The following is a 25,549-nucleotide window of genomic DNA, read 5'->3' on the forward strand; positions in this document are numbered from 1 at the left end:
TGGGATGTGTCTAGTAGTTTGTTTCTTTCTAAATGATCTGTGAGTTGGAGGTTGATGGCCTTCTCCAGGACGTGGGCAGGGAATAGAAGGAGGGCTGTAGTTCTGTCGCGATCTGATGCACAGATTAAGAGCTTCCTTTGGCCTGGCAGGCAGGAGGACAGCATATCCTTAAATGAGGATGATATGCTCTTGTATGTGCAGCAACTGAATATTTCTATCCCATGCAGTATGGATATTTAGAAAATGTGTGGTGGCGCCTCTGGACTGAAAGTAAATTGGAGGAAAACCACCTATGTGCATCTTTCGGAATGATGCCTCAGTTCCATGGGAGATGCGGTCATTAGAGAAGCGGGGAATCACTTTCATTACTTAGAAATGGAAATTTCACTGCCCACCATAGAAGTTGGGAGCTCTGTTTGTTATGGGGAGGGGAGCGCTATTTAAAAAAAAAATCACTTTTATGATTTTTATACTCGTTGCAAAGTTATCACTTTTTACTACCACCTTCTTTTTATGGTAGCCTTCACTCAAGGATTGGGGTGATATTGTGAAATAATAAAACCCCTGTGGATCTCCTTTGCTAAATGTAGGCAGGGCATGTAAGATGCAGGCCTAGCTAGCTTACATTAAGTTGTAGGGCTGCACAACTTATTCTGATAGATGACTGGTTGCACGGAGAACAGCATGACTCAGCATTAAGACTGGAATTCGATATCCTGGAGCAATATGATCTGATGCTATTATTATACATTATGATTGTACCACACGAATTGCCCTCCATTACAGGATTGCATTAACTTGCTGGCATGAGGCATTGAAACACATTAAGTGGCATGACACTTTAACAAAGGCCACTCCGTTATAGAAGGGAACATGGTTAGCACATACAGCTCAACTGATCAAGTTTTGTTCATGGGATTTGATCGGTATCTCCACTGAGGAGACTATTTAGTCCCATCACCATATAAAATCGTATGCCAAATTGACAGAAGCATTTCAGCTGAAAATATACCATCTCTTCTGGTTATCTGCAATTGAGGCATGCTCTAAACACTATCGTAGCTACTTAGGGGTGGTGCCGGAATCTAATTCCTTTGTAGGCCAAACTAGTAGTACAGGGATTAGGAGATGAGGGTATCTTCAAGACCATCACGTTTTTTAGTGGTTGACTCAAAGATGCTGCACTTCATTTAAAAATAAAATGGGAGAAAGATGTGGCCCCTTGGATGATGAAGAATGGGTAGAAGCCATAATATCTGTGAGAACCGCAATCTCTTCCCGTTTTAGACTGATACCGTTCAAATACTTCCCTGAATTTTATTATAACCCAGGGTACGTATGAAAGATGGGGAAAATTCCAGATTTTTGTAGTTGAAATAAAAAATTCACAAGGTCACATATTTTCATGTAGTTTGAGAGTGTCCGAATATTTCCCAATACTAACAGGAGGTGGCACATGCCTTGGGAAAGGTAATGGGACCTGTGATTGCTGTGAACCCTAAAATGATGATAATGGGCATTATCAAAGAATGGGTGTGGGAAGGCCCACATAATGTTAAAACTCTAGTCAGCATGGGTCTATTACTCGCCAAGAGAAACATTGGCAAAAATTGGCAGTCGAAGGTGGCTCCCTCAATGAGGGAATGGATAAGAGGGATGGACCACTGCGGAGTTGGTATACAGAGCCTGTGGATGCCACAAGAAACACCCACAAGATTTGGTGTAAATGGTGGGATGATTTGCAGAATTGTAATTCATATCTGCAAAATGGTATTCCTACTGATTCACATTTATTTGACCTGCTCTCATTGTACGGGAGATACCTTTGTTTTATGCATTAGACAAAATGATTGTGAGGTTGCTCAAATCAATAAACCGAGAATATTAAGAAATATATATGATTTGCTTATGTAGACGTTTTTGGTTAAGTGCAAGTTCTTTCAAGCTTCAATTGCCAGTTACACGTTGGTTCATTAGGGAGTGTTCTGTCTATGTCTGTAGGTGCTTGTACTGTCATGACATACTGCACTAATTGGCTCTCATGTATGCTGCATTTCTACCTGACCTGGGTGAATGTGCAGAGGTTTTGGGCGATATTTTAGATACCAATCACGTAAGGTCTTTGTGCATAGAGCATAGTACTTTGCTCCATGCAGCCATTGCACTCAAAAGACTTCAGCTCCCCCTCCCTCTCCCCCCCTCCCATGAGTGATGTAATATGTGATGTCATGGGCAGAGGATTGGGGGCGCGCGAGCTATAGTTATCTCAACTAACTATAACAAAAGAGTGGCATTATCAAAGCTTGGAACATCACTTATTTGTGTTGACTAAAAGCAGTAGCTCTAGTCTTGATGCCCCAGTGGCAGCACTGTTCATGCAGTGCCGTTGGTGGAGACAAATAAATGGAATAATGTGTATGTAGCACAGTATTGATTATAAAATAAAAAACATTTTGAACACCATTAATAAAGTTGTTTTTTTTAAACTGAACAAATGAATGGATTTTCCTGGCCTACTGGAGTCCAAACAATGAGGCTAAGCATTCAACTAAATGTTCTAAATTAGAAAGCATGAGCAGGCAACAAACAAGAGTGAAAATTTGGGGAAATTCCTGTTTCAATCCAGCCACATCAGTAAAATATGATTACCTTAATGTCATTCGGCAAGGTGAGCCAGCGCACTCCAGGAATGTGGTCTAAAAACAATCTACTGCTGTGGTCGTACTGCTGAGCACTGAGGTCGGCATATTCATTCAGTCTGGCAGGCTGAAGTGCTCGCAGGAAGAAGAGACTGAAGAAGTGGTCCAACCTATGGAAGTTCTCGACGCGGCAAAAAGCACTAAGAAACAGAAACCAACTGTTACAATAGCTCAATCAGACAAACCATGGAGGCCATTTCTATTATCCTTTGGGGCGACTGGCCTTTTATGGGGAATGGAACTCCGTCCAGCTCTAAGCACTTCTCCATAGCGTTAGCACTAATTACTTTGGCCTGGAGAATGGAGAAAGTGCTCACCCCTGTCTCAATACTACGATACAAGTGTCTTTAGGGCGCATATATAGCTGCGCTGAAGACAGTTGCGCAACAGCGGTTGTATATGTGGCCAGTAGTGAGGGCAGCAGTAATTTCCCATTATTGGAGTTCTGACAGTGTTCAGGATCTTCATTTTGTTGCGCTAAGCACGGATTGGATCAGCCTAGGTGGGGGGACAAAGGTAATATCAGGAGCCAAACCTTGCTGGCGAGTGAGGGACCAGCCAGCCTACCCTGCACTAAATCCACAATTCTCTGACTTGGAAATCAAAGGTTGGGCAGTTTGTATAAGTAGTTGTAGACAATAATTCACTTGAGCTGGTGGTTGCAGGTGGAGCCCATCAGCACTCATTTCTGGGGATGGGGACTTACTGTCATGATTAGACTTTGAACCAGAGAAGGAGAGTAAAAAGGCAGAAAAGAAGGAAAGAATGGGGAAGAGAAAGACAGCTAAATAACGAGAAAGGAGATAGGAAAGATGAAAGAGAACCTGCAAGAGTCCGATAAAGGAGCACACAGTATATGGTGAAATCCCAAATTGGCAATATTAGTATTTCACATTAAGCACTGGTTGTAGATAAATATATTCAAAAGGAAATATGGTCTAGAGACCAAAATATAGCACGGCTAGACAATTCAAAATAACAGATGGGGCAAAGGCTGTAAGAGTGAAATGTACTTTCAAACATTAAAGAGCCTTTAGGACTTTGCGGTTGAGGAAAAAACAGAGGCCTTATTGTGAAAGTCAAGAAAAGTAGGATATAAATTATTTAACTACCGGCGTGGTCGGAAACGAGGAATGAAAGGTACGTTTTTAATGTTAGCTGGCGAAGGTCTCCAGAAGAATCAATCTGCAAACAGGTGTGGAGAGGTCGAAATTAGCCTCATGAACATTTCACTAGTTGTGCCTTAACGTCATAAATATTATTTTAGATATGTAGGTCAATTTACTTTCGGTAGCTCCTAAAAAAGTTTTTTTCAGATGAATTACGTCTAAGCAACCCTAACCCAATTCACACTGTTAATAAAGGAATGTATTGCCCCAAAAAAGCCTCCTCGTCAGTTCAATATCAGTAGGGTCTCTGAAGTCAAATATAAATAACTGATGTTTCTTTAAGCACACCGCACCTAATCTCTACCTGGGTCACTGCAGATCATACACAGATCCTATACTTCCACACATCTCTCTCTTAGAGACAGGTTTCCGAGTTCTCTCAAGTTACCAGGTCCATGCATGAGTCGCTCATTCAGTGAATTTTTTTTCATTATATGCGGAGATTTATAAAACTAGGAATACAACTGACAAATGGCAAAGAAAATGCCTGGACTGGATGATTTACCCATGCAAGTAACGGGGAAACTTGAGATTCTGGTTTGCTGACATACAGGTACAGTGTGTTCCCTGCTTTTATATGGTACACGGCGCTTCATTATATAGGAACTGTCAACGTCTACCTAGCTGACACATCGACATGGGACAAATCAGCCTCATCTTGTCTCACACGCGTTGCGGGGGCTTGACGACATACTGACTATACCTCAATCCAAGATGTGTTACAACTTATGCAATAAGTAGGTACTCGGTTTCTAAACAGTAAACTTAATGGAAACACTAAACATCCACAAGATGTCTCCCTGGATTAGATGCACAATATGGAAGTCTTTCCCACAAGTTGCAAAACCTGCAGTGATCATCTGTTAGCATCTTTCAACTCACAAATAGTCAAGGTCTAACATCCTCTTTGTTGTTGAAATCTCATGTACATGGGCCTTGTATAACTTTAACCTTCCTGTTCCTTCCTTTTTAAAGATCTGATCCCCTCCAGACAATTGTTCAAACGTGTTCAACAGTGAGCCAATTCGCTTTCACATGTGAAATATTTCCTATTCCACAGGATAACCAAGTACGCCCATCTATAATCCTATAATAGAATGTATTCTCTGCGTTCACCACATACTTGCGGAAGGACCAACTACCCATATTGTGCTGGAAATACTTGTCTTAAAGCCCAATTCCACGCATTATCTTCACCACATCCTCCATACTTGCATTGGAAGATAGTCTACTACACTTCTACACCACTCTAAAAGGAGTTTGTTTCCTTGTTGCAAACACGTGCCCAAAAAATTTACTGGAAAAGGTTTCTGGACTACACACAATCTTCAGGCTGGTTTTGTATTTAAAAACAGTTGTAACTCTAATGTTGGCTCTGAATTCCCTAAAGCTTGCACAACACTGTGTACAATATGAGCGTCTTGTATAATCAGTCCTACTCCCTAATAACTACTCCACTCTGAACTCTTCAGAATTGGATTCTAGCTAATATTTTTGCATCTACTGTATGCCACCTCACTCAAACATTAACCCACCTCTGAAAAGGTACCTGAAGCCTAACATTTTTGCAAATCTGACAGATTAGAAGGCCATACCTGGACTACATTTGAACAGCCCTCTGACACCTGAAATGGTGTTTACAATTCTGCACAATTAATTAAACAGCAATATTTGGTTTCTATTCAACATAATACATATGTAACTCGACCAAAGCAAACACGCTTATAAGAATGCCTCCAATTTTCAGAAGAAACTACTTCACTGCTGTGTTGTCTCCTGTGTATGTGCATCCTGTGTATGTGCAAAGGAGTTATTGTATACCTTGGAATTTCCTATTATGTTGTGTCAGAGAATTCCATGTACTTCATGATTGTGTATTGTCGTTAACTGTAACAATAACCAAGAAGATTAAAAAGAGCTTTTTGTACACCTATCGAATGACAATCTGTATTAAAGTTGTTTTTAGACAAGTTATCAGGGCCAAGGATATCCTCAGTTAAGCCCTTATGCAAGATTGCGTTTCATAGTCTTATTTTTAGTGCTTGCTATTGACAGCTCAACTGTCTACTGCCAACCCACGTTATATTGTGGATGGGTACGTTGTGTAATTGACCGCATTAAGTTGTAGTTAAATAGGGTACATCTCCTGCTCACAATTGTCATACATGTAAAAAAAGTCCCACCAGACGCTTTTTATAAATATTTTAAAGGCAAGCCAGACACACTGGCATCGCCAATGCTTGTTCACAACTGTTGGGTTCACACTTGGAAACGCATGTACCTGCATCAGTTTGTAGGTCTGAGGAGGAATGAAATACTGGTCTGATCTTCTCTTTAGAATAGAGTAACCATGTGAATCGACCTGCCCAAAATGGTCTTCTCCCTTTAATTTGCATAATAGAAAACATACTTCAACTCACCTGACCAAGGAGCCGTACATAACTTTTAAAGTTTGAACAACTTCTGCCACCATGTTCTTCAGATGAAGCAGGGAAACGCTAGAAAAAACACAACCTAATTATATTTTCCAGTACACAGACGGTGCAAATCGGTGCAAGCAAAAAACAATTTTACTTTTAAAAGCGCTTTGGCTCAAATAACTATACTTAAACAATTACGTTTTATAAAAAAACTGATGCGATACACCTAGAATATTTGCTAGGGCCATCTATTTCGTACAATTCACTGCTGACTACTATTATCTCATGGGTTGGTCGGGCGGTATCCTGTTTTTGGGGTTTTCTTTAATTCACATATGTTTATATCCAGCACCTTCGCTGGGAGATACTCCATGTATTCACTTTCCTTGTTATTAAGCAAAGGACATATGTTCCTGGTAAAACATCATGATCCCCATTCTTGAATTCCAAATCTTTCTTTAAGTTTTAGGAGATTCTCTTACAAGACAGGAATTCTCAGTGCACGTTCGCAGGAGCAGGAAGTTAACACGGATGTAGAACACTTGTATTCTAGCTACCAAACAAAGGCCCATTTGCATGAACACATTTTCCCATAGACACAGAATGGGCAAAACCCTTTGATGCATCTGGCCCAAAAAGGCTTCCACAGTGGTGGTTTTCTTGCTACGTCAAATTGTAAGCAGGCAATGTGCCATTTACGACTAATGCTACAAATTGCCCCTTGAGAAAATAAGTTGGAATGCATTGTTCATCTTCAAATTAGTATGATTCTAATCGCTATTTGCAGATATTAGGTGGGCTTTTTCTGCACATAATTGTGAGGCTCAAGAGGAAAAAGTGCCCAAATATTATTTTAATGTTCATTCAACTTCACTTCCTGAAAGAGGGTGCCAGGACCCATAGGATTATTTCATAACGTCAGTTATGGAGCGTTATGGGCTAAGTCCTTAGAGTGACAGAATATTTCTCGATTAACAGTATTATGTATTGCCATAAAGTCTCTTTACCCATACGGAATTCCAAAATCAAATGCTGCATTTTCTTCTTATTTTCATATTTTTTTAACACATCTGTAAAGGTTTTCCATGGAAAACAAAAACATTGGAAAACTGAGCTTTATGCAACTCACAGTGCAGCTGGAGACAAAACTTATTCTTGGAAATTTCCAGTCTGATTTCATTCCCAAACACAGAATTTAAACTATCCTCTGAAGGGAAGGGAAAACTGTCCACAAAGACATGCTCGGCCTCACGCACCCTCTGAAACTATCGCTAAGTCAGTTACGAGAGGTGGCACTGCTATATCAGAAAATCTTAAGAGCAGTGAACCAGTAGCCTATGTGTGGCAACAAACAACCTAGTTGCTGCTCACCTGATTAAACATTAAAGGTTTGAGATAGGCGCAAGGTTTATCCCTCTGGTACCTCTTTCCATTGCACCCCAGACTCGAAGAGGAGTAACTGGGATTCAAAAGTACTCTGAAAAGCAGCTACTTTCATTGGAAAATTGCCTACATCTGAGAAGGAAACAGGGTCTACAGGTCTAACATAATTGTCTAACAACTGCCATCCCTCCACGCCTTTTGTAGAAGCTGCAGAACGTCTGCACAACCAAAGGAAAATGTCTCCCCAAAACTCACTTTGCCCTCATCGTAGGATCACTTTCTTGTAACAGTGTGTGCACAATAGAGAAATAAAATACATTACATTAAAAAAAATCAAAATGGAATTCATTCACAACAATAATTTCTTTTTCATAACAATTCTTTATTGCGATTTCATTTTAAACAGCAATATTTGAATTCCAAACACAAATCCATATTTCAGTTATCAAAACTCATAATAGAGCTAGATGATATAAAGGCATACCGAATCACGGGCACCTGCCATAACGTAGAACTTTAAATGATGTTGCACGTACAATATCAACAGTAAACTTTAAGGATGGGGTTGGGGTATCATAACATAAGGCAGATAGGCGCTATTGATAGCTGAAAAAATACTGTAAACAACAAAAGAAGGAGTCATTCCAAATGGATTACAAATTACTGTATTGAACGAAACAAGGAAGAAAAACCTATTTTTTTTTAAAAGAACCCACACTCACCGACCTAGTTGGTGACATGCTTCATCATAGGGTCCCCACCCGAGCGGCCGAATGCCTCCCGGGTGTGCTACGACGCCTGATTACAGTGAGGCATTTTTTTTGTGCAGAGTGAGTCATCAGTGAAGAAGTGATTTAAGATTGCCTTTATCAATCTCTATAAATTTAATGCAGGAATAATAAGGCAAGATTAAAACGAAAAAGGATGTCCTATCTGGTTAAATTGACCGCCGACATCCGTGGGTGTATTAGTGAAAAGTCAAGTCACTACTCCAAGGAACATGGCAGGCCATGATAATGCTCCACAAACTGTTTGCGATGTCACTTGGGAACTCAAATGTGGACAACACAGGAGGATATATTATGTACTACTGTATTATGTGTATTGTGGGATGGGAAACGAAGAGTGTGCGTAAGTAAGGAATCCAAGTGCTTGTATTCCACCTCTCAGGATGTACTGGACTCAAGATCACCACACAGGAAAGGGAAGCATATTCCTTTGAATATGTTCAATTGGTCATTCACCCTACAGATAATGCGTCCACAAGCTGCGATGTATAACATCTCAGACCACCACTCTCCGTGATCAGGTCATGCTGTGGATCTTCAGTGTCTCACTATGCAGATCATGGCTGCAGCTAATGAGATTGAGCTCAACCTAGTGGTTGGAGAGATCTATAACGTATTCTAAATAGAGCAAGATAGGAAGATGTTCTGACTTGGGGACAGTACAGTCACAGGTCAAGATCATTGTGTTTCATACTTCCAACCAGTATTCTGCAAGTTCAGCTCAGTCTTATAGTGTATGTAATAGGACACAGTGTGGTTATGAATGGCTCCATTTTGCATTTGTTAGTGGGACTGTGCTGTGCAGTTTTGTGGTGCATCTGTATCAGTTGTGTAGGATCTTGAAATTTTGATATTTGAACAGTGCTTCTCTAAATTCCCCTAACTTTTTGACTTCAAACCTCCGTTGCCGACTTAGTTTTTGCTGGCCTTAGGACTCTGTGCACTTTACCACTGCTAACCAATGCTAAGTGCTTGTACTCTCTCCTTAAAATATGGTAAGACTGGCTTATACCCCATTGGCATATTTAATTTACTTGTAAGTCCCTAGTAAGGTGGCACTCCCTGTGCCCAGGGCCTGTAAACTAAATGGTACTAATGGGCCGCAGAACTGATTGTGCAGCCCACTTAAGTAGCACTTTAAACATATCTCCGGCCAGCCATTGCAGCATGTGTGAGCAGGGGTTTAATTGCCATGTCGACATGGCAAAATAAACATTTTGATGGGTTCAACCCTACCTTTTTAACACATATAAGTCAACCTTAGGGTACGCACTGGACATGTCTCACGCCAGTCATTGCAGCATGTGTGTGCAGTGTTTTAATTGCCATGTCGACATGGAAAAATAAACATTTTGATGGGCTCAAACCTACCTTTTTAACACATATAAGTCAACCTTAGGGTATGCCCTGGACAGCCCGGAGGGCAGGGTTCAATGTATTTAAAAAGTTGGGCATGTATTCTTAAGTTTTACATATCCTGGTAGTAAAAAACCCTTAAATACATTTTTCACTATTGTAAGGCCTACCTCTCCCATAGGATAACGTTAGAGTTACCTCAATATATTTTATAAATGTAATTTCCAAATGGGAACAGGTACCCAGTTCATGTTTGGAATTGTAATGAAAAATGCTAACTTATGGTTAAGTCATATTTTTTATTACAATTTTGTATATGTCACTTTTAGAAAGTTGGCATTTTCCTGCCTCAGCCATTTGATGCCTGCAGCCTGTTTCTGGGTCACATGACTGGGGAGTAGTTGACAGTTGGGCTTTGTATATTACTCCTAGACAGCCACACACATTAGGGAGCTTCGGTGTTCCTGGATGGGCCACCATGGCAGGGTGGGAGGGAAGAACTGAACTCAGTCCCACCTATACTTGAATAGGCTGTGTCCTACCTCAATAGAAAGGGCTGCATATTACCTGTAGCTAGTCTGGAGCCAGGGCCAGGAATGCAGGGCACCTGTGCACTACAAACGGCCTGGCTCTAATAGCTTCTCCCCACTTCAAAGGTACAACTGGGTATAAATACTGCACCTTAGACATCAACTATTCAATACACTTCTGAACCTGTGGATACTCTGCCAGTCAGAAGGTCTGCTGTGCTGCTGAAAGGAGCGCTACTCTGCTAGACTGCTGCTCTGGAGGACTGTTGCCCTGCAGTGCTGCCTGGCTAACAACTTGCCTGGGTGAGAATGACCAGACCTGCATCTCTTGAACCCTGAGTTACTTCAAGGGCTAATTGGCTGGCCTCCTTATCTGAAGCCTCAGGGACATAACAGGCTTCCAACAACCCTGCAACTGCACATAGACTCTACCATCTGTGAGTCTACCCTGAGAAAGAGTGCCACCCCAGTTCTGGGTCCTTGGAAGTGGGCCTAAGGTGCTCTACTAGCCTCTTTGGATACAGTGGAAGCGACACATGTCCTCCTCTGCGTAGCACAACCCCGAGCAGAACCAATGCAAATTTGCTGCGGTGTGGAAAGGACCTGTGGCAAAGACCCGCATTGCCACTGAAGCCCGCAACCTCTTCAGAACTGCAGCTGCGCAACACATCCTCAATGCAGGTCCTCAAATCCCTTGTTGATGGCAGCCAACAATGCCCCTGGACTCTGCATCGCAGCTCCTCGGAACCTATGAATCGCCCCAACTATGCGATGCATCCTCGACACAGGACTTCGCATCACAACCTCGCCGCACCTTGGAACCGAGGCATTACTTTGGCTGTGCGACGCATCGTTAGCGTTAATCCTTGCAAAACTCTACAAAACAGGATTTAAGATACTTTGTTTAGCGGACCTACCTGGGCCCCTGTAGCCGGCCTCATTCCATCATGGTCGGCCTGAACTTGTGACTTTGACCCGGTCCGGTGCGATCAGATGTCCACTATGGGTGTTTTATGCTTTTTGGCACTATTTCACTGAAATATTTAACATTGCCCATCTCTGGTTTGACTGATTGGATTTGTGTCATTTGGTCTTGTTTTATCTACTACAAAATCTTCCTATTTTTCTGAATAGTTGTGGGATTACTTTTGTGTGGTGTTTTCACTTCATTACTGTTTGAAGTGTTGCACAAATACTTTACACATTGCTTCTAAGTTAAGCCTGACTGCTCTGTGCGAAGCTACCAGAGGGTTGAGCACAGGTTGATTTAGGGTTGGCATGTCCCTCATGCTGACAATGGTGGTGGCTGCTGCTTGACTAGGTCTTACACCTCAGTCAACCAACAACCCAATTTCTTATAGAGTTCATGTGGTACCATTTTTCTAGCCATAGCAGTCTGGCAGCTGAATGGAGTATCGCTTTGAGGAACACAAGTGAGGACTGTGGAGCATGGGGTTGGAAAGCATTTTCCAAGTAATACCTTGAGACTAAAAATAACTTAAATTGCTGTTTTCAATAGACCTGGAGCGATTAGGCAAGAGCAGAATCCAGGGTGAAGCTGAGCAATTTCACAGTGTGTGTGAGAGAGAGAGGAGAAGTCTTACAAATTCAATATGTCTAGTTGGGATGAGTCAGATTTATTCCTATGTGTGGCTGTGAAGAGGAGAAACTTCACACTTTGCAGGCTCAGTATGAGGAAATTCTCTGAAATGCATACATGCATGCATGCAGTCTGTGAAGGCAAAATGTGAAGAGTGGAGAGGCCTCCAATTTGTAACGTGTTTAGGTAGATTTGTTTAATGTCTGTATATTGATTTATGGAGGCATCAATATCACCTTAGATAACACTCACTGGCTCCATGTATTGGCTGAATAAGGCTGGGGAGGAAAGGGGACACCACAAGACAAAGCTTTCTGAGATTTATATCCCAATCATCACTTAGGACCTTATTTAGAGTTTGACGGATGGGATGCTCCAACAAAATGTGACAGATATCCCATCCACCATAATACAAATGCCATACGCTATAATGCACTAGTAAAATGATGGACGGGACATCCATGACATTTATGGTGAAGCCTCACTTCCACCAAACTGCAGATAAGCCCTTGGGCCTAAGTGTCTGAAGGTGAGGAAAGATGAACCTTCCTATGAAAGCTCACGTTGTCTTCTGGAGTTTGCTTGACACTGCCATGACTGTGTTGATAAGCAAATAAGTAAACAAACATATACACTCTTCCAGAGTGCAGCTCATGTGATCCAAGATTTGTAGTGTCTGTTTCTACTTTAAAACTAGGAAAAAAACAGATTGTTAGTGGGCAAGTAGCTATTCCTTAGCCATGACTGAATTCAATTTGTGGTCAGCAAGTAGATGTACACTAGCTACAGTACTGATATATAATTATCCATAGGAAAAGCGTTTTTTGATTTGCCTGTAACTTTGGCGTTGTTGGACGAATCTTCATGAAATGTTCCAAAAAAGTGCTCTGGTGATTCTTGTTGCACACAAAAAGTTTTGGGGTGATTCGTGAAGTGGGGGCTGAGAAAGATGGGGTTGAAAAATGGGTGCGTTTGTAGTATTAATTACCATAGGACCTGTTAACACATATACAGCCCGAACCACTGGACGGAATTCCATCAAATTTAGCAGAAAGCTAGATTTTGTTCGGTAGAATGTGCTTTTTGTCATCTGGTGTAAATCCACTCAGTGGTTCTTGAGAAATTTAAGTTGACAATTATAGTGATATCGGTGGTCACAAAGCCTTCGCAAAAAAAGACGAGCTTGTGCAGGGAAATGCACAGCTCTGTTTGGCTGCCAACACTTCAACCAGGAAGTGATGGCAGCCACCTTGGGACTCGCTTGACTGAGTCCCCCCAAAAAGTGAAAATAAATTAAAGGGGGAAGGGTAGGAATACCTTAATTCTCAAGTCATGGTCTTGGGGGTCCCTCTGGGACCCCACCACTCAAAAAAAGCATTAAAAAATAAATAAATGTTACAGCAAGGTCGTGACGAAGACCTGGTAAAAAGATTTTTAAAACACAAGCCTGGCTTCCGTGGTTGTGTTTTAAAAAGCCCCCGGGTGAGCAAAGTCCTAGAGGCATATGTACCACAACCCAGGGGACCGTCACCTCCCCGGGGCAATGAATTATTGAAATGCAGGTGAGGGGGGCACGCAACGCCCCTCGCAGCCCCGGACACCGCCACCTCCCAAGAACACAGAATAATTGAAATGCAGGGGGCGCACGTGCCCCCCCTGCAGGTCTAAGGACCGCCACCTCCCCGGTGCAATGTTTGATAGAAGTATGGGGTCCCGCGAGCTGCACCACCTTCATTGGGCAAATTATAAGAAAGGAGGGGGGCCGTCAGCCCCCCTCTTGGAGCCATATATGGCCCTGGGGGCAGTCCTCCCCTAATCCCCCCCCCCCCCCCCTAGGGCCAGCTCCTACTGTTTCCCAGGGGGCCCACCTCGTGGACATAGCTGTTTGCTATGGCTTGGCGGGACCTTTACCTCTCCCACCAAGTCATAGCAAACTGTGCTTCGCTTTGGGCAAGCGAGAGCATTTGGTGTATTGTGTAAGGCAAAAGGCTATTCACCATTCATTTTCTACATTTACCCAGTTATGCATAGCTATCAGAAAAACCATGGTTGAACTGGTCTTTATGAGATTCTTTTAATTGGACCCGTACTATTGAGTTGACCGCCCTGCTGTATGAAAAACATGCCTATATGTCTACACAATGTCACTGAAGTCAGGCCAACCAAAACACATATGCACACTTAGGTTTCTCCAGCCCGGCTGCATTGAACTGCTGGGCTGGAGAAACCCCACAGACTGCCTGGTCTGAGCGGAGAGTCTTTCCAGGACGCTCAGACCAATCCCAGATCTGCTCTCACATGAGAGCAGTGTGGGGATTGCACAGGGAGTCTGTCCCAGTGTATGCTGGGACCAGGAAGAGAAGTCGGAGGCGCCAGCAGCTCCAGGTAAGTGAGGGATGAGAAAATCACGTGGGATTGAACGTGTGAAGTGGCCATTGCTCTTCACCTCCGAATACAGCCAATAGTGCTTTGTGAAGGTGTGGAGGGAAGCTCAAATTGCTGCTTTAAAAACGTCCACAGTAACACACCTCTAGCTACAACCACAGGGGAAGTCTTCACCCTCTTGGAATGGACCTGGATTACCTCAGGCAGTTGTTTCATCACCAGAGCATAGGAGAGCTTGATACACAGTATAATCCAGCTGGAAAATGTTCTCTTTTGAGCCGCCTTGCATTTCTTGTTGCCTGTGTACATGACAAAGAGCTGATCGTCAGACCTGATCTCTTTTGTGCAGCTGATATAACCGCTTACCGCATGCATGGGGTCCAAACTATGTGACTGCTCCACCTCCTTGGTACGGCAGGTCAGCAGATAGAAAGTGAGCAAAGTGATTGATTACCCAAGATGGACTGGAGACACCATTTTAGGAAGGAAAGCCGCCTTTGTTCACAATAGGAGCTTATCTGGGAAAAGGCATATGAAAGGTAGATGAACATTCAAAGTCTGCAGAGTGCGGTGGGCTGAAGTGAGCACAAATTAAAACACAGTCATAAGTGAGCAACCTTAACTGGCAAACTAAATAAGGGCTCAAATGAAGCACCCTTAACAAATGTCAACACCAAATTCAGGTCTGATTGATGCATGACATACGGGACTAGCAGAAACAAATGTATCAAACCTTTTAAAAATCTGGCAACTATCGGCAGTTTAAACAAAGAAGGTTGGTTTTGGAGACCTAAAAATGCAGACAAAGCTGCAATATACCCCTCGACTATACCAACTGAATAATCTTTCTGGGCCACCCATTACTTAAAATTGGATAAAATTAGCCAGTCACTTTCAAGGGATCAATGAGAAAGAATCTGGTGCACCAACAAAACACCCAGCGACTGAGCCAACTAAAAAAGTGTCTCTCAATAAATATCATATATGCCTGAACAATGCCAAAAAGGAAGCCTTAGCCACCCGCCTCGATGCTAGCTCCAGCCACAGCAAGGAACTCTTCAGCATCATCAGAGAGTTCACAAACCCCTCAGCAACCGAGTACACCGTAACCCCGTAGCAGGAGCTCTGCAACACCCTCGCAGACTTACTCTACAAAAAAAATCACCAGCCTCTACAAACACTTTGACTTGCAACCAACCAGCGACAACTTCGATGAACTCCTCAACAGCAGCGACTCCATCTCAAACACTATAATCACTATGTGGGATCCACTAACCACGCAAACCACCGCTACCATCACGAGCTCCATCCACTTAAGAGGAATCTGCAGGTAGAAGTTTGCATTAGAAGTGCCTTCTTGGCAGTGGTGCGCATCTGTGAGCGATCACCGCCATGGGTAAATCAGAGAAACAAAGCACTCTGACCCATAGTATCAAGGTCAATGAGAGACTCTCCACAGCCAGATTCTGCTAGTGGTGAGCATTCACCAGAAGTCAGACTAATACTTATTATCAAATAAGTGAGTGGAAAGCAAAATATCTATAAGGAATTCTGCGTCTGCAAGGGTTGAAACATATCATTCTTCATGGAAAAATGAGCCCTTCCTCTTTTTTGTGACAATAATCAGATTGACACCACAACAATAGAATTTGTGTCCTATTATTGTGACACAACATGAACTGTGCAATCATAAGGCAGCAGTGGTGTAATAGGTAGAATGGGAACACTACAACCATGACTGTCACCACGTTCTACATCTATAGGCAATAAATCGCATTACTACTTCTTAACACTGAACAGGAAACTACATTTGTGGTGTCCATAACAGAGTGGCAATCATACACTCACCTTCCAGCAGGCAGGCTTATTAAAAACAGCTTTTCTGCTTCTTTCCAGTAAGCCACGTGGCACAGTTTTTCATTCAAAATGAGTGATGAACTAAACCAAGAAAAAGAGCAAACACATTTTAGCGCATGCGTTTTGAGTGAAACTCACTTGCGGATCTTATCTAAGCATTGTGCACTGGGCAGTGTATAAGCTTTAGCGATTTTAGTGGCACTGCGGCACCTTATTGACTAAGAGCTTAGATGATCAATACACCTTGAAATTTCTGACACTAGATGGTAAACTACTTAAATAAAGCTTGATCGAACTGGGAATAGCATCAATTATGGATGTTTGGACGATTTTAGTGGCACTGAGGCACCTTAATCACCAAGAATTTAGTTGATCAATAATGCTTGGCACTTTAAATATTTCTCAGTGTTTTAAGAGCCGATATTTTTAATGTACAGCATTTTCTACACTACTAGAAGTAAGGATTATATAGTTATCCATATGTATTAATGTACTATGGCACCTTAAATACGCTTCAGTGGTTCAGATTGCTTAGGATGATCGCAGAGTTAGAAATTAGTACCAAACACTTAATATTAACAGGTATTTTATAAACATTAGTGAGAATGAAATTTGATATGTTTATGAAATCTTATGTGTATGGTAATATTGTGATGGTTTTTATTAACTTAAAACAATAAAACGATTGGATTAACACAAAATAACAAAGCACATTAGCAAACAATATATTGGATTATAATAACAAAGCAGACTCTTTCATTCTAGACAACATAAAAGGGTAAAGTCGCAGCCATCTCACAACACACAAAAATGTTCCCCCCAAATGGGAGCCTGTTTTCCAAGTTGCAGCTAGTCGCATTTGACAGTGCTGGGTAGTAACATCTACCCAGAATTGCAGCGAGCAAGACCAACTGTATTTAGGGGTGTTTGTGCCAGGAAGAAGAGAGTCTCTTGGAACATTTTGAAACCTTGGGGTCAAATGGAACATTTTACAGTACATTTGTCAGAAACATGTATACAAAAGCTACAGACAAAACACAAGGAGGGCCAGAGGAGATTGATAGACCTGCAGGGGTTGACTCCCCAACTTAGAACCAGGAACACAAAAGAACCCCCATGTTCTACAAAAAGCAGAAGAGTGCTAGTGGAGGGTCCCTTTTATAGGACGGTTACCCCAAGATGCAGTGGCGGTGCGTCCATTGGGGGTGTTGAGGCGTTGCCCCACTAATGCCACGGCCCCATTTAGAAATCTTTCTACTTCTGACGCTAATTGCAGCAATCAGGAATTAACATCAGAAGTAGAACACGGATGCTGAAGGCGGTGGGGCTGCGGCAGCACTCTCAGGGTTGAGTGACCGCGCAATAGTGCGCATGTTCGTTTTTGGCATGGTCATTTTTACGATCAGCCCGAACATGCGCACTAGCCTTCCCCTTAAGAGACCGAGGGTTGCTTCATGCGCAGCCACCGGTCTCCTAATGGGCAGGGAGTATACCTGCCCTCAGCCAATCCTGGCACTGCTGGAGCAGCGTCTGGGTTTGACTGAGAGGGGTAGCCAGCCACTCATGCAGAAGACGTTGAAGGTGCCAACGTACCGGACCCCGGCCCAGGAGCAGATAGCAGAGGCAGCGTGGACCCGCCCGGTCAGGTAAGTTTAAGTTTTTTTTAAACTTTATTTTTAAACCCCCCCGGCCCCCACCCAGCGCGCCCCCCTCCGCGAGTATTGCGAGCCGCGACTGTCACAGCTTTACTTTGTTTTCTTTGCTGTCTCTCCATTTCTTGTTTGCGGTGCCGCGTTAAGCTGAGGGTGACATCTAACCCTATCCCCTCTATCCTGGACTCCAGCACCTCGCTCGAAGCTTTAATGGCCTAGAGTATTTCAGAGTGTGGCAAAAGCTCTGTTGGTGGGGCCATCAGTGCTGCGGGTGTAGTCCCCACTGTTTCAGTATGCCCCTCCCCATCAGCGCAAATTGGTCTATCTTGCCCTGGTGGGCCTCCTACCTTCAGAACATCACTGGGGGGGCAGGCGTTGGAGGTATGTGGTCCACAGCAATGATCAGTTTGAAAGTGGACCCCGGAGCTGGCACCGGCCGTTTCTTAAGTAATGCAAGCAGTAGCGGCTGGTGACACATAAATGTTCTAATCTGGATGAGTGCTCGACTGCCATAAGGAGGGATTGGGGGGAGAAAATTAGGAAAACTGATTGGGCAAATAGTGCTTTTTTTAAGCATATTTGAGAAAGCAAGGACTGCTCCAGAGAAATACCCCTAATAACGAAAAAACACGAGTATATGACGCAGACATTCAAGCATGCCGCGAATAGGCAAAGCTCAGTGTTAAGGGCGCGAATATGTGTTGTGTGCTTGATTAGAGCAATATTACGCAGCAAAGAATATACACAGCGTGTTTGCAGTGCACTATGACACAAATGAAAATGAAATGCCAACAATCACTGTTGGCTCGTCATTTTTACTGCCTCTAGCACACACGCACCCAGTGACGCCAATCCATTGAATGGAGAGTTCCAAGGTGCCCAGTAATTACATCTTGCACTTCAGCACGTATGTTTTCATTTTACTACTTTCATACCTGTACCAGCATCGTCACCAACACAGCACTCCTTCGGCTTCTCAATGCATGCTAGAGGCACTCACTTTACCATTCGACACAGCCAACATGCTGACTAACACACTGGTTTTTAGCAGACTTCATTTCTGAAACAATCTGTTGTTTGGCCTCAACGTTGCTGCACTGTGCAAGGGAGAGGATAACTTTCTTTTGTGTTTATCAAAGGTGTCACCTAGGGAATCCATCTCACCTCAGGAGTCCTGTGGGCCACATGCAGCTGCCAGTTCTAGCTCCTAGGAGGAGGCTGTTTCCAGCCCTGTGTCTTTGACCCACTAGGGTCGGCCTCCTCCTTTGTCTTGGATAGTTGCCCTGGGGCAGTCTCATCTGCTGTGGCATGCAGGCCATGCGTTTTTTAGCCTGGCTGCTTACTGTTGCGGGCCCCCCCCCTTGAGGCCAGAGTCAGTGCTCCATGCGACCCACCTCACCACAGATCCCCAGGGACACATACAGGCGTGTGACATCTCACTTCACCACTGCCGGGGGTTTGAGTCACGCCCGAGTTGCTTGATGGCAGTATTGCAGCCCAGTCCGTCCCATGCCGCTGTCATCCCCATGGTCTTTATTCTCATTTATACCTCCCCCAACTCTACTCTCCTTTTCCTGGCGGGGAGGGGGGGGGGGGCACCTTTCCGTCGGAGGTGTGGCCCCGGCGCACCCACCCTGGCACCCCGACGGCCCACCTCTGCGGTCTCGCCTAACAGTGGCTGTCAGTCTCCCCCACTTTCCCTGAAGATGTCCTGCCCACAGCATTTCTCTGCAGAGCTGAGGGGTGGGCTCGTGCTGTATAATCAGAGATCCTGCTGATCCATAGTAATCGATTATTCATCACTTTAGCAACACCTACTCACGGTGCTTCTGAAGCATCCGCAGCCGCCACAGACATCCCCCGCCTTCACTGGAAAAAACCCCGTGCTTCACATCAGAGTATTGTTTTCTTCCAATCACGCTAAAACAAACTGTTTCTTTCATACTTCATGGCATGAAACAACGTGTTTTATTGTACTTAATGATTGGGGTATTTTTGTGCAACGGAACATTGTGATTTCCAAGCAACCTTTTAAGAATTTTTGCAGGTTGTACAACCCAAGTTTAAAACTGTCCCATGTTTACGCAGCATAGAGGATCTACAACACAGAAGGGAATTATTTGATCCAGGCATGCTCTAGAGGCAGTTTCAAGTGTCTACCATGGCTCATGGATAATGCACTGACCCCGTATGTTTCGGAGGTGGGTGGGGAAGGGGGAGTGGAGGTGTTACGAAAGAAAGCACGTTTGTGTATCAAACACAGGCTTTTGAATCCACAACTGGAGTTAGAGTTTCTCCACCTTCAGGTTCGTTTTCAGTGTTGGTGCATCGGGGCTTATTGTTTTATTAATCTGCATTTTGCAGCAGGATGCAGAGTCTTTCTGCTCTTTGGTGGTCCGTCTTGGCTTGGCTAACAAGTTGTACATCGACACCATCTCAGTTCCGCATTGATGCAAGGTGTGATCCTGATACAATTGCATAATGTTTCGTATTTGCCAGTGTTTGTGGAATGATTTGGTATAACCCTGTTGCAAAGAATGGGCAGGAAATAGGCAGACTTAAGGGGTTGTACCTGTATAGACTGTTTAACAGTGCACCATTTTATAAAACGTGCAGTATGTTGATGGAAAAGTAATTGTTGTATTTATTTAAACATATTTTAATGCCTCAAACCCCTAACTACTTCCTGGCTTTTAGAATGCAGTGTGGTGTTTCAGAGGTACAAGCTTGAACATTTGAGATGGAGGGGGAAGGAGGCTGAGGGTCTGACTATTTGTCTGCATTATATTTCCTATTATAAGACCCGTTTGGGTGTCTCTGCTTTACAGTTTCAAGACTGAGATGTGTCTGCTTGTTAGTTGTGTATTTGTCTGTCTACTTGGCAATCCCAAGTAGAGATGTGTGTGTACACCTGTGAGTGAGCAAGGGTCTCTGTGGAGCTGGATGAAGGTACAAGAGCAAAGCTGTGTGAAATGAGTGGAGGGGAGGTGCAGTGACCGATCTATGTTGATTAGGCCCAGCACTAATTGCTTTATTAACCATCCTGCTTCCTCAAATTTACTTAAAAATGCACCATTTGTCCACTCTTTTTTCAAATATGTAGGTTGTTTGAGCTCGCTCGATACACTCGCTCGCCGCAGTGCAGTACGATAGTGTTACGCCTTACCACTTTCAAATGTCACCAGCCGCCACTGCCAAGATTAATTATGTCACCTTGGGGTGTGTGAGGGAAACCGTCCTCTAAAAAAGCTATAGGCCTGCACAAGGGCATTCATGAAATCTTTGAGTCCATTCAATGTGTGGCAACTGAACTTGATCGTCCCCTGGAGTATTGCACGGGTGCCTGCCCCAAGTCAATTTGTTGAAAATGGTGGCAAAGCAGTACATTTTTAGAGCAGTTTTCGAAAAAACAAAGAGTTTAAAAAGCCAATAGTGACAGGGGCAGGTCAGAAAATGCAATCATGTAATTTTTCCACCCTGTTCCTTCCAAGCCGATGCTAAATCACGTTACGTAACTGAAATACATACATCTCGCAATCTCAAGGCAGTACATAGCCGAGCCAGCCGATGATGCAGGCTCTTACAGCAGAGTTGTTGCATGGGTTATCCAGACCATGCATGCCAGCAAACGGGTTATAATTTTGTGCCCACACATTAGCTTGTCGGTTTGTGAACCATTTTGTTTTCATACACACACTTTTCATTTTGTAAAAAAAAAAAAGAAATGTTGCTCCCTCAGACACACGCTGATCATTTTCATTTAATCAATGTATTATTTACAAATATTACACATGTACCTCCACAACACTTCAAACTGCCATGAATGCCCATGTATTACCATCTCATGCTGTAGTCGTCACCTTTAACCCACCTTTAACCCAGGACTATTACAAAGGTGAGTTTATCATGAAATGCTTGGTCCTGGCATGCGAACAAATACCACCAATATGCCATTAGGCATATAGGCTTGATTTTAAGTGCATGCATTTGGTAAGAATGTAACAAAACAAAAAAAAGAATGCTACAGGCCTTGTTGTTGGTTTCCTTCCAACCTGTGGCATACAATGTCAAAGATACTCTGCAGCCAGCATCATTATACCACACAAAGAGTGAGATGTTAAGGTGCATGCAAATCTCTGTCGATATCGGAGGCAAACGATACAGAAAAATGGTTGCATTAATGAATGATATTCACTTCGATCTTCTAACACAAACCTTACATGTACCCCTCAAGAGCATCTGTCTCCATGTAACTTTACTTGATTTTGAGCCTTATAAAGAATGGCCTGACAAGACTAACGCCATGCATTAGACCAGGAAGGGAAGGCGTTAATATGCAATGAACAACATGATGAGTTTTTGACATCACTTTCTTAAATCCCATTCCTAAACATCATGCGCACACCTCGAATGGGATTCAGGCCTCTAAACGTAGGAGAGGAGGGGGCAGCAGAGTGTGGTGGGGGGTGGGGGGTTACCAACCTTTTCGGGCTCTGAAAATATGGAGATGGTCTGGGGAGGACTGAAAGGTGTCAACCCTGGCGCCAGTCAACACAAAGTAACAAAGCGGGGGAAGCCAATCATGTGCAACATAAACAAACAGTGGCAAAGCCAATAGGTCTCGCCTATGAAGGCTATTTGGTTTGGCAAGGTTTTGTAGCCAAGCTGATGCAATGCAGATGCTTAGTGCAGATGCTTTGCAGTGTGGCTAAAACTATGTTTTTTAAAAACTGCTATAATTCAGCCAGGACTATTGTGCTTTTTTTAATTTAAAAAAGTGCATCAGCGCTTGATTCATCATAGTCTTTTTTATTATAATGTTTTTTAACCATGCTACACAGAGGTCACACTACTATACAGCATGACTATAAATCATTGCCAAAGTTGGCAATGTCCATGCTGCACGACATGAACAAAAGGCAATGGCAGAGCCAATAGTCTCAACAGCGAGACCTACGGGCTTTGCCAATGCTTGTTAGGTCTCGGCACAACACCCCTGTGATTCTGAGCAAATCAGTTAATCTCACAATGCGTGAAAAAGAAAAAAATATGACATTTGGAAAAAAATCCTATCATATAAAGAAAGCAATTGCGCCCATGTATATGTTTTAGTGAAGATACATTTGGAAGCAATTAACATCTGTTGTCATTATAAACATCACTTTCAGAGGCGAAAAGGACTTCTTTGAAGTGTGTGTGGCACAGTAAATCGGAGCTACAAAGCACAAAATGTTCATTCAACAAGGACGACAGGGAAGAAGAAAATATAAAAGTAGTATGTCAATCACAGCGCGATGAGTGGAAGGACAGCAATCAAGCTGAAGCGAACAGTACTTATTCCATGCTCCAGCCGAAAGTAGAGGAAATGAAGCCAGCATGCACTCACCAATTTAAAGCGGGCAAATGAAAGTGACAATGAAGCCAACACATGTTAAGCAAAGGGTGAACTGCAAGCCCCTTGTTGTATACAATATTTGTCTCAAGCGTGAGTGCATGCACTGTTGCATGTGAGACCTAAAGAAGAAACATGAACAAAAATGCTGCAAAAATATATTTTGTAGGTCGGTATGGCAATAGATTCAAAAGGATTTTGAAAAGCATACAGCAATAATCCAACAACTTTTCTAATGATCAAGGACAAACTATTACTCTCTCAACCTCCTTCAAATTACCAGAACAGTAATCCTTACTATAAGAGAAGAACAAGCATTTGCAATGCAATAGGTCTCGCATTTATAAGAGTTTGAGCTATTGGCATTGTAAAATTACAATGCCTTTTATTTATGTTTTGGTTTTAAAACAAATAAAAGGCATTGTCATTTACAATGTCAGTAGCAGTGTGAGGAGTGCAGCAGTGTACGGCGTGCAGCAGTGTGCGGCGTGCAGCAGTGTGCGGCGTGCAGCAGTCTGAGGCCTGCAGCAGTGTGAGGCCTGCAGCAGTGTGAGGCGTGCAGCAGTGTGAGGCGTGCAGCAGTGTGCGGCGTGCAGCAGTGTCGTGCAGCATGCAGCAGTGAGTAATGCAGCAGTGTGCAGCAGTGTGTGGCGTGCAGCAGTGTGCGGCGTGCAGCAGTGTGTGGCGTGCAGCAGTGTTTCGTGTAGCATTGTGCGGCATGCAGCAGTGTGTGGCGTGCAGCAGTGTGTGGCGTGCAGCAGTGTGCGGCATGCAGCAGTGTGCGGCATGCAGCAGTGTGCGGCGTGCAGCAGTGTGCAGTGTGCAGCAGTGTGTGGCGTGCAGCAGTGTGCGGCGTGCAGCAGTGTGCGGCGTGCAGCAGTGTTTCGTGTAGCAGTGTGAGGCATGCAGCACTGTGTGGCGTGCAGCAGTGTGCTTCGTGCAGCAGTGTGCTGTGTGCAGCAGTGTGCTGCGGGCAGCAGTGTCGTGCAGCATGCAGCAGTGAGTAATGCAGCAGTGTGCAGCAGTGTGTGGCGTGCAGCAGTGTGCGGCGTGCAGCAGTGTGTGTCGTGCAGCAGTGTGTGGTGTGCAGCAGTGTTTCATGTAGCATTGTGCGGCAGTGTGTGGCGTGCAGCAGTGTGTGGCGTGCAGCAGTGTGTGGCGTGCAGCAGTGTTTCGTGTAGCAGTGTGCGGCGTGCAGCAGTGTGCGGCGTGCAGCAGTGTGCTGCATGCAGCAGTGTGTGGTGTGCAGCAGTGTGTGGCGTGCAGCAGTGTGTGGCGTGCAGCGGCATGCAGCAGTGTGTGGCGTGCAGCAGTGTGTGGCGTGCAGCAGTGTGCGGCGTGCAGCAGTGTGCGGCGTGCAGCAGTGTGAGGCGTGCAGCAGTGTGAGGCATGCAGCAGTGTGTGGCATGCAGCAGTGTGTGGCGTGCAGCAGTGTGAGGCGTGCAGCAGTGTGAGGCGTGCAGCAGTGTGAGGCGTGCAGCAGTGTGTAATGCAGCAGTGTGTAATGCAGCAGTGTGTAATGCAGCAGTGTGCACAGCAGTGTGTGGCGTGCGGTAGTGTGCGGCATGCAGCAGTGTGCGGCGTGCAGCAGTGTGCGGCGTGCAGCAGTGTGCGGCGTGCAGCAGTGTGCGGCGTGCAGCAGTGTGCGGCAGCAGTGTGAGGCGTGCAGCAGTGTGCGGCGTGCAGCAGTGTGAGGCGTGCAGCAGTGTGAGGCGTGCAGCAGTGTGAGGCGTGCAGCAGTGTTTCGTGTAGCAATGTGAGGCGTGCAGAAGTGTGCGGCGTGCAGCAGTGTGCAGCGTGCAGCAGTGTGTAATGCAGCAGTGTGTAATGCAGCAGTGTGCGCAGCAGTGTGTGGCGTGCGGTAGTGTGCGGCGTGCAGCAGTGCGCGGCGTGCAGCAGTGTGCGGCGTGCAGCAGTGTGTGGCGTGCAGCAGTGTGTGGCGTGCAGCAGTGTGTGGAGTGGTTTGTAAACAACAAGAAAAGCGGACATCAAAGGAAGGGCGGGAGGGAACGAGCATATGGGGTGTGAGTTATAACAAAAGTTAATTGTTGTAAGAGGGGATGCAGGAAGTGAGCAGTCTGCTGCTTTCAAGTCCGATGCCAGCTTCGCGCTTAAATGCCTCACATGCACTGGCCATAAACCGCATTCCTAAGGTCTTGTGCCCCTTACTAAATCTCTCTGAATGCGTGAGGCGGCACACGCGCAGGAAGTAGCTGGTGGCAAATGGAATGCACGTGGTTGTGCGCGTAACCGCCACCCGATCCACATGGGAAGCCTTTGGGAGCATTTTCTGAAGCCCCTACATAAGTCTCGCTGAG

General features: G+C 44.3%; 1 protein-coding gene across 1 annotated transcript in view; it reads right to left on the minus strand.

Annotated features, from left to right (window-relative positions):
* INTU (inturned planar cell polarity protein) overlaps positions 1–25,549 on the minus strand; it is a 319,704-nt gene that overhangs the window by 127,986 nt on the left and 166,169 nt on the right. The window contains exons 6-8 of the mRNA XM_085641533.1: positions 16,179–16,268; positions 6,289–6,366; positions 2,650–2,839 (exon numbers count right to left, since the gene is read on the minus strand). Of these exons, the coding sequence (XP_085497659.1) occupies positions 2,650–2,839; positions 6,289–6,366; positions 16,179–16,268 (358 nt within the window). The remainder of the gene's footprint in view (positions 1–2,649; positions 2,840–6,288; positions 6,367–16,178; positions 16,269–25,549) is intronic.

The sequence above is a fragment of the Triturus cristatus genome, chromosome 2_2 (genome assembly GCF_964204655.1).
Source record: "Triturus cristatus chromosome 2_2, aTriCri1.1, whole genome shotgun sequence".
In the NCBI taxonomy this organism is placed as follows: Eukaryota; Metazoa; Chordata; class Amphibia; order Caudata; family Salamandridae; genus Triturus; species Triturus cristatus.